Source organism: Bombina bombina, chromosome 5 (assembly GCF_027579735.1).
Source record: "Bombina bombina isolate aBomBom1 chromosome 5, aBomBom1.pri, whole genome shotgun sequence".
Lineage (NCBI taxonomy): Eukaryota > Metazoa > Chordata > Amphibia > Anura > Bombinatoridae > Bombina > Bombina bombina.
Genome location: NC_069503.1, coordinates 1001472033 through 1001488668, shown reverse-complemented (window position 1 = coordinate 1001488668; position 16636 = coordinate 1001472033). Strand labels below are relative to the sequence as shown.

Genomic DNA, 16636 nt, shown 5'->3' with positions numbered 1-16636 from the left:
ACATTGAATTTCTTTCATGTAATTAGCAAGAGTCCATGAGCTAGTGACGTATGGGATATACATTCCTACCAGGAGGGGCAAAGTTTCCCAAACCTCAAAATGCCTATAAATACACCCCTCACCACACCCACAAATCAATTTTTACAAACTTTGCCTCCTGTGGAGGTGGTGAAGTAAGTTTGTGCTAGATTCTTCGTTGATATGCGCTCCGCAGCAGGTTGGAGCCCGGTTTTCCTCTCAGCGTGCAGTGAATGTCAGAGGGATGTGAAGAGAGTATTGCCTATTTGAATTCAATGATCTCCTTCTACGGGGTCTATTTCATAGGTTCTCTGTTATCGGTCGTAGAGATTCATCTCTTACCTCCCTTTTCAGATCGACGATATACTCTTATATATACCATTACCTCTACTGATTCTCGTTTCAGTACTGGTTTGGCTTTCTACTACATGTAGATGAGTGTCCTGGGGTAAGTAAGTCTTATTTTCTGTGACACTCTAAGCTATGGTTGGGCACTTTTATATAAAGTTCTAAATATATGTGTTTAAACATTTATTTGCCTTGATTCAGGATGTTCAACGTTCCTTATTTCACACAGTCAGTTTCATATTTGGAATAATGCATATGAATAAATCATTTTTTTCTTACCTTAAAATTTGACTTTTTTCCTGTGGGCTGTTAGGCTCGCGGGGGCTGAAAATGCTTCATTTTATTGCGTCATTCTTGGTGCTGACTTTCTTGGCGCAAAATTTTTTTTGTCATTTCCGGCGTCATACTTGTCGCCGGAAGTTGCGTCATTTTTTGACGTTTTTGCACCAAAACATTTCGGCGTTACCGGATGTGGCGCCATTTTTGGCGCCAAAAGCATTTAGGCGCCAAATAATGTGGGTGGCTTTTTTGGCGCTGAAAAATTTGAGCGTCATTTTTGTCTCCACAATATTTAAGTCTCATTATTTATTGCTTCTGGTTGCTAGAAGCTTGTTCATTGTCATTTTTTTTCCCATTCCTGAAACTGTCATTTAAGGAATTTGATCATTTTTGCTTTATATGTTGTTTCTTCTATTACATATTGCAAGATGTCTCAGATTGTCCCTGAATCAGAAGCCACTTCTGGAAAAACGCTTAACTGAGTTTCAGTTCTACCAAAGCTAAGTTCATTTATTTTAAATGTTATAAATGTTTATCTTTAGCTATGGTTTGTAATAAGGTATTATTATATACTTTTACATGCACAATCCATTAGTGTTTATGCTTTATATATTTCCATTCTTACATTTTATGTACAAGAAATATTTAGAAGATTTATAAGAAATATTTTCTGATTCTATTTTAAAGGCTTTGTCTGACTTCGTGCCTTCTAATAAAATTTTTTAGGTCTTTTTCACTTCTTTTTTAATTTTTGAAGTTTCAAATGACCAACAACATACTGATTTATCCTTCTCTGATGTTTTTTTTTAGGTACTTTTCTTGGTCCTGTGATTTATTTGGATATTGCAATTGCTTCATTTTTTCTGTTTACTTTAAGATCAAGTATCAGATTATGATTTATTTTAGCATTGTTAAAGGACAACATTTACTAGACTAGGTGCTGTTGCATTTGTCTTGTTGTTTTGCATTTATTGATTATGCAAGTCCACTGTATTGACTGGTCCTTTAAACTGGACTATCATGCTAATAATTTCATTTGTGTCTTCATTTTATTGAATATTTTCGCAAATGAGGGTTAATCTATGTCTTTAGCTATTTTAGCTAGAAGAATTTTGTTTTAAGATAATCAATTATTTGTTTTATAATTGGATTCAATTCTTAACTGTTACTCTGGGCTTCAAGATTGAGTTCTAAGACTAAAACTTTAAGCTTATTCTAGTTTAGTTGTTCTTATTAAGGAACGAATTCCTGAGTTCTTTCCCAAGTAACATGTTTGTAATTGGGGTTAGAAATCAGCTCCCTAATATTGCGATGTTCGTGCCGTATTCCAGCTTGGCTGGTAAGGGGCAGGTTAAGACTTCTTTGAAATTTATTTGGTTCTATTTTGTCCAAATGTCTTTGATTTTATTCCAGTAAGGCTTACACTTTCTTTAAGTGTGTTTCTGTCCTATATATTTTGGGTACTGTTGAAGCATGGCTGGGCACCCATGGGGTTCAAGCGCTGCTCAGACCTGGAATCTTCTGGGGTATTTCTTCCAGTTCCTTTTTTAGGAACCAGGTTTGGAGTTTTATTCAAACTATTTTGCCTTTTTATGGTCATTGATAGCATTATTTGTTTTCATTAGATACAATAAATGCATATTTTCAATTTTCTGTTTTCATTCAGATTATTTTCTGAGGATGCGGAATCTCATATGATTCACTTGCTCTTCAGGACATAGTTAGAGGATCTTTTTTTCGAAAGCTCTTGATTCCTCACACAAGGGTCACCTTTTTTTTAGGTTTCCAGAAAGTTTGTGTCACTGTCTTTGTCTCTATCAGACGAGGGATAATTCTATTGGGTTCCGTCTGTCGGTACCTTTAGTCTCTGTTATTTCCTTCAGTTGCTATATATGCATATAAGTTTTAGGTCTTATGGCCACGGCATTGGATTCAATTCCCTTTGCTCATTTTCACTAGAAAGAACCTTTCCAGTCTTTTATGAGTGTTGTTTCTTCTAGAATATGGTTGGAGGATCAATTTACCAAAAAGTTCGTTGATTCCTCAGACAAGGGTAACCTTTTTTAGGTTTCCTGATAGATTCAGTGTCCTTGACTCTGTCTCTGACGGCCAAGAGACGTCTGAAATTGGTTTCAGCTTGTCGAAACCTTCAGTCTCAATCTTTCCCTTCGGTAGCCTTATGCATGGAAATTCTAGGTCTTATGACTGCTGCATTGGACGCAGTTCCCTTTGCTCGTTTTCACATGCGACCTCTTCAGCTCTGTATGCTGAACCAGTGGTGCAGGGATTATACAAAGATATCTCAATTAATATCTTTAAAATCGATTGTTCGACACTTTCTGACGTGGTGGACAGACCACCATCGTTTAATTCAGGGGGCTTCTTTTGTTCTTCCAACCTGGACTGAGATTTAAACAGATGCAAGTCTGACAGGTTGTGGAGCTGTTTGGGGGTCTCTGACAGCACAAGGGGGTTTGGGAATCTCAGGAGGTGAGATTAACAATCAATATTTTGGAACTCCGTGCAATTTTCAGAGCTCTTCAGTCATGGCCTCTTCTAAGAGAGAGTCGTTCATTTGTTTTCAGACGGACAATGTCACAACTGTGGCATATGTCAATCATCAAGGAGGGACTCACAGTCCTCTGGCTATGAAAGAAGTATCTCGAATTCTGGTTTGGGCGGAATCCAGCTCCTGTCTAATTTCTGCGGTTCATATCCCAGGTATAGACAATTGGGAAGCGGATTATCTCAGTCACCAAACGTTACATCCGGGCGAATGATCTCTTCACCCTGAGGTATTTCTTCAGATTGTTCAAATGTGGGGACTTCCAGAAATAGATCTGATGGCTTCTCATCTAAACAAGAAGCTTCCCAGGTATCTGTCCAGATCCAGGGATCCTCAGGCGGAGGCAGTGGATGCATTGTCACTTCCTTGGAAGTATCATCCTGCCTATATCTTTCCACCTCTAGTTCTTCTTCCAAGAGTAATTTCCAAGATTCTAAGGGGTGCTCGTCGGTTCTGCTGGTGGCTCCAGCATGGCCTCACAGGTTTTGGTATGCGGATCTTGTCCGGATGGCCACTTGCCAACTGTGGACTTTTCCGTTAAGACCAGACCTTCTATCACAAGGTCCTTTTTTCCATCAGGATCTCAAATCCTTAAATTTGAAGGTGTAGAGATTGATCGCTTGATTCTCAGTCATAGAGGTTTCTCTGACTCTCTGATTAATACTATGTTACAGGCTCGTAAATCTGTATCTAGGAAGATATATTATCGAGTCTGGAAGGTTTACATTTCTTGGTGTTTTTCTCATCATTTTCTTGGCATTCTTTTAGAATTCCTAGAATTTTACAGTTTCTTCAGATGGTTTGGATAAAGGTTTGTCTGCAAGTTCCTTGAAGGACAAATCTCTGCTCTTTCTGTTCTTTCTCACAGAAAGATTACTAGTCTTCCTGTTATTCATTGTTTTGTACAAGCTTTGGTTCGTATAAAACCTGTTATTAAGTCAATTTCTCCTCCTTGGAGTTTGAATTTGGTTCTGGGGGCTCTTCAAGCTCCTCCATTTGAACCTATGCATTCGCTGGACATTAAATTACTTTCTTGGAAAGTTTTGTTTCTTTTGGCCATCTCTTCTGCAAAAGAGTTTCTGAATTATCTGCTCTTTCTTGTGAGTCTCCTTTTCTGATTTTTCATCAGGATAAGGCGGTGTTGCGAACTTCTTTTAAATTCTTACCTAAGGTTGTGAATTCTAACAACATTAGTAGAGAAATTGTGGTTCCTTCATTGTGTCCTAATCCTAAGAATTCTAAGGAGAGATCATTGCATTCTTTGGATGTAGTTAGAGCTTTGAAATATTATGTTGAAGCTACTAAGAATTTCTGAGAGACTTCTAGTCTATTTGTTATCTTTTCCGGTTCTAGGAAAGGTCAGAAGGCCTCTGCCATTTCTTTGGCATCTTGGTTGAAATCTTTAATTCATCATGCTTATGTCGAGTCGGGTCAAACTCCGCCTCTAAGGATTACAGCTCATTCTACTAGGTCAGTTTCTACTTCCTGGGTGTTTAGGAATGAAGCTTCGGTTGATCAGATTTGCAAAGCAGCAACTTGGTCTTCTTTGCATACTTTTACTAAATTCTACCATTTTGATGTGTTTTCTTCTTCTGAAGCAGTTTTTGGTAGAAAAGTTCTTCAGGTAGCTGTTTCAGTTTGATTCTTCTGCTTATAATTTCAGTTTTTTTTCATTATAAGATTTAAACTTTATTTTGGGTGTGGATTATTTTCAGCGGAATTGGCTGTCTTTATTTTATCCCTCCCTCTCTAGTGACTCTTGCGTGGAAGATCCACATCTTGGGTATTCATTATCCCATACGTCACTAGCTCATGGACTCTTGCTAATTACATGAAAGAAAACATAATTTATGTAAGAACTTACCTGATAAATTCATTTCTTTCATATTAGCAAGAGTCCATGAGGCCCACACCTTTTTGTGGTGGTTATGATTTTTTGTATAAAGCACAATTATTCCAATTCCTTATTTTTTATGCTTTCGCACTTTTGTCTTATCACCCCACTTCTTGGCTATGCGTTAAACTGATTTGTGGGTGTGGTGAGGGGTGTATTTATAGGCATTTTGAGGTTTGGGAAACTTTGCCCCTCCTGGTAGGAATGTATATCCCATATGTCACTAGCTCATGGACTCTTGCTAATATGAAAGAAATGAATTTATCAGGTAAGTTACATAAATTATGTTTTCAGACGAGTAGTAGATTTTTTTTTCCTGACACATTTCTAAGTTACTTCCATCTTCCCTCTTTATCAAGTGACAGCCATCTGCCAATCACAAAACACATACATATATGCTCTGAACTCTTGCACATGCTCAGTAGGAGCTGGTGTTTCATGAAGTGTTTTTTAAAGGACCTCTAAAGTAAAAACTAAACTTTCATGAATAGTATAAAGCACACCGTTTAAACAACCTTTCAATTCACTTTCATTATCTAAATGTGTGCACACTTTTTATAGGCACATATTTTGAGGCACCAGCTTCTACTGAGCATGTGCAAGAATTCACAGAATATACTTAAATGCATTTTGTGATTGGCTGATGACTGTCACGTGATACAGTTGAAAATAAAATGGAACTAAGTGAAATTTGGCAGAAAAAAATATACTACTGTTTTTAAAATTCAAAGAAATTGCTTTTGCATTGTCTATTTATTATGCATTTGTTGATTATGCTGTTCTACTGTCTTTAATGGTACTTTAATCACATGCTGTATCTACATTAATATTGTAATAATTATAATGTAGATAATATTCAGGTGAGGATAATAAGTTGAAGGTTGAAATAATTTTGTTTGTTTTTTACTTGTAGATCCTAGAAATAATCATCTTCTGTGTCTTACTATTTCTACACAAGAAAAAAGAAATGAATCATATATTGGTTTTGCTATTATTAGTAGCAATACTAGGTAAGTACATGTTTTTTTCTAATACATTTCCTGCATATTTTTATTGACATTTTATTTAAAGGAGTTTCACATCATATAAATGCTCAACTTGTTCCCCCGTTGCGTTTATATATACTGTGTGTATATATGTATATGTGTGTATGTATGTATGTATGTATGTATGTATGTATGTATATATATATATATATATATATATATAAAATCAATCTACCATGCATGGACTATTAGCAAACATGGATAGTTAGAAGTTATGCAATGTAACAAAACCAAACTAGTCACATTCCAGTAAATATGTCACCTTCATATGACGAGTTAGTAGAAAAGGGGGCTTTGTGATAAATTACATATTTCAAATAAAAGAAAATTTAGATTTCATACAAAAAAAGTTTGGTTGCCCTTAGTATTTACACTGTTCTCCACGGAAAATGTTGCCAGCATGGTGATATTATCGGGAGGAGTGCATTTGTAATACGTTTCAATATTCTAACGTTTTCTGTTATTTATAATAGTTACAAAGCACACATGAATTTCATAATTTACAAATTGATTTAATGATGATGTGTGCTGGGTGGTTAGTAAAATTAGCCAATTGGTGTGCCTATTAAATAGGTCCTGGGGAGAACATTGATTGACCAATCAAATTGATCTAGAAATACTAGATGTATTCTCTGAGCAATGTTTATAATTGGACCAATAATTATTGAAGGGACAGAAAACCCCAACATTTTCTTTCCTGATTTGGATAGAACATACAATTTTAAACAATTTTGCAATTTACTTCTATTATCAAATTTGCTTCATTTTCTTGTTATCCTTTGCTGAAGGAACAGCATTGCATTACTGGCAGCTAGATGAACACATCTAGTTAGCCAATCACAAGAGGCAAATGTGTGCAGGCACCAATCAGCGACTAGTTCCCATTAGTGTAGGATATTCTTTTTCAACAAGGGATACTAAGAGAACAAAACACATTTGAAAATAGAAGTGAATTTAAAGGTGTCTTTCTGAATCATACAACTTTAATTTTGACTTTTCTATCCCTTTTAATATACCTATATAATCTGGATGTTGGTCTTGCGGCGCTGTCTCGTAGCAAACCAGGCTGAATAGTTACCTGTCTTGCACACCGGTTACACCAATCACTTTAACATCCAAAAAATAATGAACCCAAAATAGTGGAGAAACGTCACACAAAACCAATTTAAAATGCTCACAGGTTTCAAAACGGTTAAATGACTATTTACAGAAACACCAGCAAACGGCTATAAAGTACAGCTTCATAAATTTATTTCAAAACAATGTAAAAAGCTCTACGCACTTTGGCCATTATATTGTCTTTATAGAGAGCACATCAATAAAAAAAAGCCTACAAAGTGCTCTCGATAAAGAAAATAGAATTTCTGGAACACAAAGAGCTTTTAACATTGTTTTAAAAGGAATTTATGAAGATGTATATCACTGTTTTGATGGTGTTTCTGAAAATAAAAGCTGTTTAACGGTTTTGAACCCTGTGAGTATTTTCCATTGGTTTTACTCATTTTTTGAGTTTGAGTTTTGACTACACTATTTTGGGTTCATTATCTTTTGGGAGGTTAAAAAATATTGGTGTAACTGGAGTGCAAGACAGACTACTTATCAGCCTGGTTCCCTAAGAGAAATAGCGCCGCCAGACCAACATCTAGACTATCTTTGAATATACTGTGAAGAAGGACTGGGGCAGGCAGCGATCTCTTTTAAGTGATTTACAAAGTTTAATACTTACCAAATATATACCAAATATACCTAAATAGCCATGAAGGAATAGTTTATGGTTGTTGGAGTTATAACTGGAAGGTACATAATCGGTAGTAGGAATATTCTTAAATCTTTTCAAGGGAATCGCTTGAGGAATTGCTTAAGGAGCCAACTCTTAAAGGGACAAAGTGCTATGACATTTGTTTCCCCTTAAAGTAACTTGTTATACCTACTGCATGTGAAATTGGTTCTTCATGTTCTTAAAATCACCTGTTCTAATCAAGGACATACCCATAAATGGACTGAGCCTGCAGGTAAAGCAGACCTGCTAATGTTGTCTATGTCTGAACATAACTGTGCATTGAAATGTTAATTATAGCTGAGCACAACCAGCTGTTTCACATTCAAAAATTTTAAATATTTTACTGACACTTTTTTTTTTTAATAGGATGTGATATGTTTTGAGCTCTTAGTGTGTATGCACCTACACAAATGCTATCCCTTTTGTGTTCATTTATATTTGTGTTTATGTATGTATGCATTTATTTATTTGTTTGGTTTTAAAGCTTCCTTGACAGTGATTTCTGTAAAAGCCGTTGCTGGAATGATAATGACGACCTTGAAGGGGGAAATTCAGCTGACCTATCCAATATTTTATGTCATGGCTATTATAATGGTTGCGTCATGTATCTTCCAGGTCAAGTAAGTTGTGCAATATGACTATAAAATGAATTTCATTGACTTCATACAGAAGTATTTGTTTACTTATTCATATTTACTGCTTGATCAAATTACTCACATTTACATTTCTGCACACAAAGTACATTGTGCATATAGGAAAGCTGTACTGTGTTTTGATGGACTTTCTCCATGTTGATTTATTCTTTCAACTCAACCACCTCAAAGTATCAGTACCATTGGCAGTCTTTTGGCTTCGTAATAGGGTTTTTAGCCAACTTCTCCCCCTCTGTCAATAATAGCAACCATCACAGCCTACAACACCATTGCTATGCTTGTAGCCAAGTGAAGCACTATGACTTGATTACTGTGTGTGTGTGTATATATGTGTGCCTGTATATATATGTTATGGGTAATCTTATGATTACCTGGGTAAAACGGACATTACCGAAGCAGCTGTGGGTAAAGCTCAATGTACTGTTATTCCCCCATCTACACAATTTATTTTGCCTCCACCTCGGAGGTTCAAGGAAGGTGCCCCCCCCAATCCTCTGGCATCCACCCCAAGTGAACCATGGGGAATGAAGTTTACAAGGGGGGGGGCTTCATCACCCTTGAACCCCTTAGGCAGAGGCAAAAAAGATAGTAAAGATGGGGGAATCACAGTGCTATATGTTTGATGCAGTGAATCGATGACTCGATGAGGGGATTTATGATCTTACATCGGGCTTTACCCACAGCCTCTTGGGTAATGTCTGTTTCACCTGGGTAATCCTAGGATTACCCAGTATCTGACTTTACCCGATATATATTAGACTAGGTATCCGTTGTCATACCTTAAAGTGACATTTTAATGGAAAAAATACATGAATCTTATGTGTTAGATCATTTTATAATCACAAAAATGCCCTTTGCAAACTGTGTTTTACCCTCTTAAAAGTGGTTTAACACACAGCTCAGAAGCATAACATGCATAGGGATAAATTACAAGTCAAGTGCTTGGATGGGTGAATGTGGTGAAAGTGCAAGTCATTTGGTAGAACGAATAGTCCTGTGGACATTAGTTTTGGACAATCGAATGTTGATAAGAATGAAAATCCATCAAAATTTGGTAATCAAATGTGTTAAAATTAATTTCATTTTTCAAGTGTTGCAAAACATTTTTCCATCTCTAATAGTGGTGGACTATTTTGTACTCTTTATTATTTTTATTATACTTTATTTATAAAGCACCAACAAACACCGCAGTGCTGTCCATGGGTACAAAAGTTAAAAGTACGATACAATATTTCTCCAACATAGGTGTGTCCGGTCCACGGCGTCATCCTTACTTGTGGGATATTCTCTTCCCCAACAGGAAATGGCAAAGAGCCCAGCAAAGCTGGTCACATGATCCCTCCTAGGCTCCGCCTTCCCCAGTCATTCTCTTTGCCGTTGTACAGGCAACATCTCCACGGAGATGGCTTAGAGTTTTTTGGTGTTTAAATGTAGTTTTTATTCTTCAATCAAGAGTTTGTTATTTTAAAATAGTGCTGGTATGTACTATTTACTCTGAAACAGGAAAGAGATGAAGATTTCTGTTTGTAAGAGGAAAATGATTTTAGCAACCGTTACTAAAATCGATGGCTGTTTCCACACAGGACTGTTGAGAGGAATTAACTTCAGTTGGGGGAAACAGTGAGCAGACTTTTGCTGCTTGAGGTATGACACATTTCTAACAAGACTCGGTAATGCTGGAAGCTGTCATTTTCCCTATGGGAACCGGTAAGCCATTTTCTTAGTTTAAGTAAAAGAATAAAGGGCTTCATTAGGGCTTAAAAAACTGGTAGACATTTTTCTGGGCTAAAACGATTACTTTACTAAGTATATTTGGCAGATTATTACTTTTAATAGTTGTTAAATCTTGGGGATTGTTTTAATAAAAACGGCAGGCACTGTATTGGACACCTTTTTCACTGGGGGCCTTTTCTAGTCATAGACAGAGCCTCATTTTCGCGCCTCTAATGCGCAGTTGTTTTTGGAAAGCATGGCATGCAGATGCATGTGTGAGGAGCTAAGAACCACTGAAAAAGCTTATAGAAGGCATCATTTGGTATCGTATTCCCCTCTGGGCTTGGTTGGGTCTCAGCAAAGCAGATACCTGGGACTGTATAGGGGTTAAATGTAAAAACGTCTCCGGTTCCGTTATTTTAAGGGTTAAAGCTTTCAAATTTGGTGTGCAATACTTTTAAGGCTTTAAGTTACTGTGGTGAAATTTTGGTGAAATTTGAACAATTCCTTCATACTTTTTCACATATTCAGTAATAAAGTGTGTTCAGTTTGAAATTTAAAGGGACAGTAACGGTTTTATTGTAAAACGTTTTTTGTGCTTTGTTGACAAGTTTAAGCCTGTTTAACATGTCTGAACCATCAGATAACGATGTTCTATATGTATGAAAGCCAATGTGTCTCCCCATTTAAATATATGTGATATATTTGTGTCATAATGTCCAAACAAAGTAGGGATAATAATGCCATAGATATGATATTGCCCAAGATGATTCCTCTAATGAGGGGAGTAAGCATGGTACTGCATCATCCCCTTCTGTGTCTACACCAGTTTTGCCCACACAAGAGGCCCCTAGTACATCTAGTGCGCCAATACTTATTACCATACAACAATTAATGGCTGTAATGGATAATTCTATTGCATGCATTTTTTCCAAAATGCCTACTTATCAGAGAAAGCGTGATTGCTCTGTTTTAAACACTGAAGAGCAAGAGGACGCTGATAATATCTGTTCTGACATACCCTCACACCTATCTGAAGGGGCCAGGAGGGAGGTTTTGTCTGAGGGAGAAATTTCAGATTCAGGGAAAATTTCTCAACAAGCAGAACCTGATATTGTAACTTTTAAATTTAAATTTCAACATCTCCACGCACTACTTAAGGAGGTATTATCTACTCTGGATGATTGTGACAATTTGGTCATTCCAGAGAAATTAGGTAAGATGGACAAGTTCCTAGAGGTTCCGGTGCCCCCCGATGTTTTTCCTATACCCAAGCGGGTGGCGGACATAGTAAATAAGGAGTGGGAAAGGCCCGGCATACCTTTTGTCCTCCCCCTATATTTAAGAAATTAGTTCCTATAGTCGACCCCAGAAAGGACTTATAGCATACAGTCCCCAAGGTCGAGGGGGCGGTTTCTACTCTAAACAAACGCACTTCTATTCCTATAGAAGATAGTTGTACTTTCAAGATCCTATGGATTAAAGGTTAGAGGGTTTGCTTAAAAAGATGTTTGTTCAGCAAGGTTACCTTCTACAACCAATTTCATGCATTGTTCCTGTCACTACAGCTGCGTGTTTCTGGTTCGAAGAACTAGAAAAGTCGCTCAATAAAGAATCTTCGTACGAGGAGGTTTTGGACAGAGTTCAAGCTCTTAAATTGGCTAACTCTTTTTTATTTTAGATGCCGCTTTGCAATTAGCTAGATTAGCGGCGAATAATTCAGGGTTTGCTATCGTGGCGCGCAGAGCACTTTTGCTTAACATCCCTTTCAAGGGTAAAACACTGTTTGGCCCTGACTTGAAAGAGATTATTTCAGACATCACTGGGGGAAAGGGCCACGCCCTTCCTCTGGATAGGTCTTTTAAGGCTAAAAAGAAGCCAAATTTTTGTCCCTTTCGCAGAAACGGACCAGCCTCAAATTCTACACCCTCTAAGCAAGAGGGTAATACTTCTCAAACCAAGCCAGCCTGGAGGCCGATGCAAGGCTGGAACAAGGGTAAGCAGGCCAAGTCACCTGCCACTGCTACCAAAACAGCATGAAGTGTTGGCCCCCGATCTGGGAAGGATCTGGTGGGGGGCAGACTTTCTCTCTTTGCTCAGGCTGGGGCAAGAGATGTTCAGGATCCTTGGGCGCTAGAAATAGTTTCTCAAGGTTATCTCCTGGAATTCAGGGAACTACCCCCAAGGGGAAGGTTCCACGGGTCTCAATTATCTTCGAACAGGCATTCTTACACTGTGTAGAAGACCTGTTAAGCATGGGAGTGATTCATCCTGTTCCATTAGGAGAACAAGGGATGGGTTTTTACTCCAACCTGTTCATAATTCCCAAAAAAGAGGGAACATTCAGACCTATTTTAGATCTCAAGATTCTAAACAAGTTTCTAAGGGTTTCATCATTCAAAATGGAAACCATTCGAACGATCCTTCCTACCATCCAGGAAGGTCAATTCATGACCACGGTGGACTTAAAGGATGCGTACCTACGTATTCCTATCCACAAGGAACATTTTCGGTTCCTAAGGTTCGCCTTTCTGGACAAGCATTACCTGTGGCACTTCCATTCGGATTAGCCACTGCTCCAAGGATTTTCACAAGGGTACTAGGGTCCCTTCTAGCGGTGCTAAGACCAAGGGGCATTGCAGTAGTACCTTACTTGGACGACATCCTGATTCAAGTGTCGTCTCTGTCAAAAGCAAGGGCTCATACGGACATTGTCCTAGCCTTTCTCAGATCTCACAGGTGGAAAGTGAACATAGAAAAAAGTTCTCTGTCCCCGTCAACAAGAGTTCCCTTCTTGGGAACAATAATAGTTTCCTTAGAAATGAAGGTTTTTCTGACAGAGGCCAGAAAATCAAAACTTCTAAGCTCTTGTCAGGTACTTCATTCTGTTCTTCTTCCTTCCATAGCGCAGTCCATGGAAGTAATAGGTTTGATGGTTGCGGCAATGGACATAGTTCCTTTTGCACGAATTCATCTAAGACCATTGCACCTGTGCATGCTCAGACAGTGGAATGGGGATTATACAGACTTGTCTCCGACGATACAAGTAGATCAAATAACCAGAGATTCACTCCGTTGGTGGCTGACCCTGGACAACCTGTCACAGGGAATGAGCTTCCGCAGACCAGAATAGGTCATTGTCACGACCGACGCCAGTCTGGTGGGCTGGGGCGCGGTCTGGGAACCCCTGAAAACTCAGGGTCTATGGTTTCGGGAAGACTCTCTTCTCCCGATAAACATAATGGAACTGAGAGCGATATTCAATGCTCTCAAGGCTTGGCCTCGACTAGCAAAGGCCAAATTCATAAGGTTTCAATCAGACATCATGACGACTGTTACATATATCAACCATCAGGGGGTAACAAGGAGTTCCCTGGCGATGGAGGAGCATCCGGGGGAGTGGGAACTCCATCTGGAAATCTTTGCCCAAATAACTCAATTATGGGGCATTCCAGACATGGTTCTGATGGCCTCTCGTCAGAACTTCATGGTCCCTTGTTACGGGTCCAAATCCAGGGATCCCAAGGCGACTCTATTGGATACAATAGTAGCACCTTGGATCTTCAACCTAGCTTATGTATTCCCACCGTTTCCTCTCATTCCCAGGCTGGTAGCCAGGATCAATCTGGAGAGGGCTTCGGTGACCTTTATAGTTCCTGTGTGGCCACGCAGGACTTGGTATGCAGACCTGGTGAATGTGTCATCGGCTCCACCATGGAAGCTACCTTTGAGACAGGACCTTCTTATTCAGGGTCCATTCGAACATCCGAATCTGGTTTTCCTCCAACTGACTGCTTGGAGTTTGAACGCTTGATTTTATCAAAGCGTGAGTTTTCAGATTCTGTAATAGATACTCTTATTCAGGCTAGAAAGCCTGTAACTAGAAAAATTTACCATAATATATGGAAAAAATATATCTGTTGGTGTGAATCTAAAGGATTCCCATGGAACAAGATAAAAATTCCTAAGATTCTTTCCTTTCTACAAGAAGGTTTGGAGAAAGGATTTTCTGCGAGTTCTCTGAAGGGACAGATCTCTGCTTTATCTGTTTTACTTCACAAAAGGCTGGCAGCTGTGCCAGACGTTTAAGCGTTTGTTCAGGCTCTGGTTAGAATCAAGCCTGTTTACAGACCTTTGACTCTTCCCTGGAGTCTTAATCTAGTTCTTTCAGTTCTTCAAGGGGTTCCGTTTGAACCCTTACATTCCGTAGATATTAAGTTATTATCTTGGAAAGTTTTGTTTTAGGTTGCAATTTCTTCCGCTAGAAGAGTTTCTGAGTTATCTGCTCTGCAGTGTTCTCCGCCCTATCTGGTCCATGCAGATAAGGTGGTTTTTTACGTACTGAGCCTGGTTTTCTTCCGAAGGTTGTTTCCAACAAAAATATTAACCAGGAGATAGTTGTACCTTCTTTGTGTCCGAATCCAGTTTCATAGAAGGAACGTTTGTTACACAATTTGGACGTTGTCCGTGCTCTAAAATTCTATTTAGATGCTACAAAGGATTTCAGACAAACATCTTCCTTGTTTGTTGTTTATTCTGGTAAAAGGAGAGGTCAAAAAGCAACTTCTACCTCTCTATCTTTTGGGCTTAAAAGCATCATCAGATTGGCTTATGAGACTGCCGGACGGCAGCCTCCTGAAAGAATCACAGCTCATTCCACTAGGGCCGTGGCTTCCACATGGGCCTTTAAGAACGAGGCTTCTGTTGATCAGATATGTAAGGCAGCGACTTGGTCTTCACTGCACACTTTTACCAAATTTTACAAATTTGATACTTTTGCTTCTTCTGAGGCTATTTTTGGGAGAAAGGTTTTGCAAACCGTGGTGCCTTCCATCTAGGTGACCTGATTTGCTCCCTCCCATCATCCGTGTCCTAAAGCTTTGGTATTGGTTCCCACAAGTAAGGATGACGCCGTGGACCGGACACACCTATGTTGGAGAAAACAGAATTTATGTTTACCTGATAAATTACTTTCTCCACCGGTGTGTCCGGCCCACGGCCCGCCCTGGTTTTTTAATCAGGTCTGATGATTTATTTTCTTTAACTACAGTCACCACGGTATCATATGATTTCTCCTATGCAAATATTCCTCCTTTACGTCGGTCGAATGACTGGGGAAGGCGGAGCCTAGGAGGGATCATGTGACCAGCTTTGCTGGGCTCTTTGCCATTTCCTGTTGGGGAAGAGAATATCCCACAAGTAAGGATGACGCCGTGGACCGGACACACCGTTGGAGAAAGTAATTTATCAGGTAAACATAAATTCTGTTTTTTAAGAGACAGGTCAAAATTTATCAAGCGAATACAGGAGAATACAGGAGGGATTGAGGGCCCTATCCCGTGTGAACTTACAATCTAGGAGGGTGAGAAACAGGAGGTGGGGACTAAAAGGGTGAGAATGATGTTAGTACAGAGTTAGACGAAGGCAATTATTACATAAGTGGAATTAATTTGTTACTGAGTTGCGTGCAGTGTTCCCTCTAATGCAAGTTTTGTTAATGGCTCCGCAGTGAAACAGTTAGTACACTGTAAAATTGTTTTTCCATTAAAGGGACATTAAACACTTTGAGATGGTAATATAAAATGATAAATTGTGTATTTATAAAACAACTCTGCAATATACTTTCATTATTTATTTTGTCCTCTTTGTATGTAATTCCATTCTGAAATTGTGAGCTTTTCAGTTCCTGTTAGAAATGGAAGTGCAGAACACTGTTAAATCCAGCTCAACCATTGGCTGCACACTCTAGTGACCTATTTATAACTGACCCTAATTGGCCACAGCAGAGAAGGTAACACAAGTTGCAACATGGCAGCTCCCAGTGTTTTATAGACACTAAAACTTTACACTTATTTTGTCACTTTTTAAACAACTAATGAAACTTTAAAAAATACATCTACATGTTAGTCATGGACTAATCTTTGCTTTGAATGCATCATTCTATCTAGCATGTATTTAGTGTTTAATGTCCCTTTAATGTATTTTAAATAACTTGTTATACCAACTGCAGAGTATAAAATATTTGAGAAACTGCTTTCTCATGCTTACTTATTTGTGTATATAAAGTAGCTTATTTTGTGCTTTGAAACCACAGCCTATTACAATGGGTTGAACGTAAAGTGTCAGTAAACCTCAAAAATAATGTTATATAATTCTGCACATAGTACAGAATTATATAACATTATATTAGCGCAAACTTTATAAAACATAATATTCCCTTACAATTTTTTAAAGCTACGGCTGTTTTACAGATCCGCTCTCTGTGCTCTTCTGAGCGGGTCTGTTTGTTTTTTTCACACAGTGCATCGGGCCAGCTGTATAGTCACAGCCCGGCCCGAC

At 38.5% G+C, this 16636-nt stretch overlaps 1 protein-coding gene across 1 annotated transcript in view; it reads left to right on the top strand.

Annotated features, from left to right (window-relative positions):
* The window catches only part of NIPAL2 (NIPA like domain containing 2), a 164331-nt gene that overhangs the window by 127500 nt on the left and 20195 nt on the right, over window positions 1–16636 (top strand). The window contains exons 6-7 of the mRNA XM_053715239.1: window positions 6019–6115; window positions 8416–8551. Coding sequence (XP_053571214.1) covers window positions 6019–6115; window positions 8416–8551 — 233 coding nt within the window. The remainder of the gene's footprint in view (window positions 1–6018; window positions 6116–8415; window positions 8552–16636) is intronic.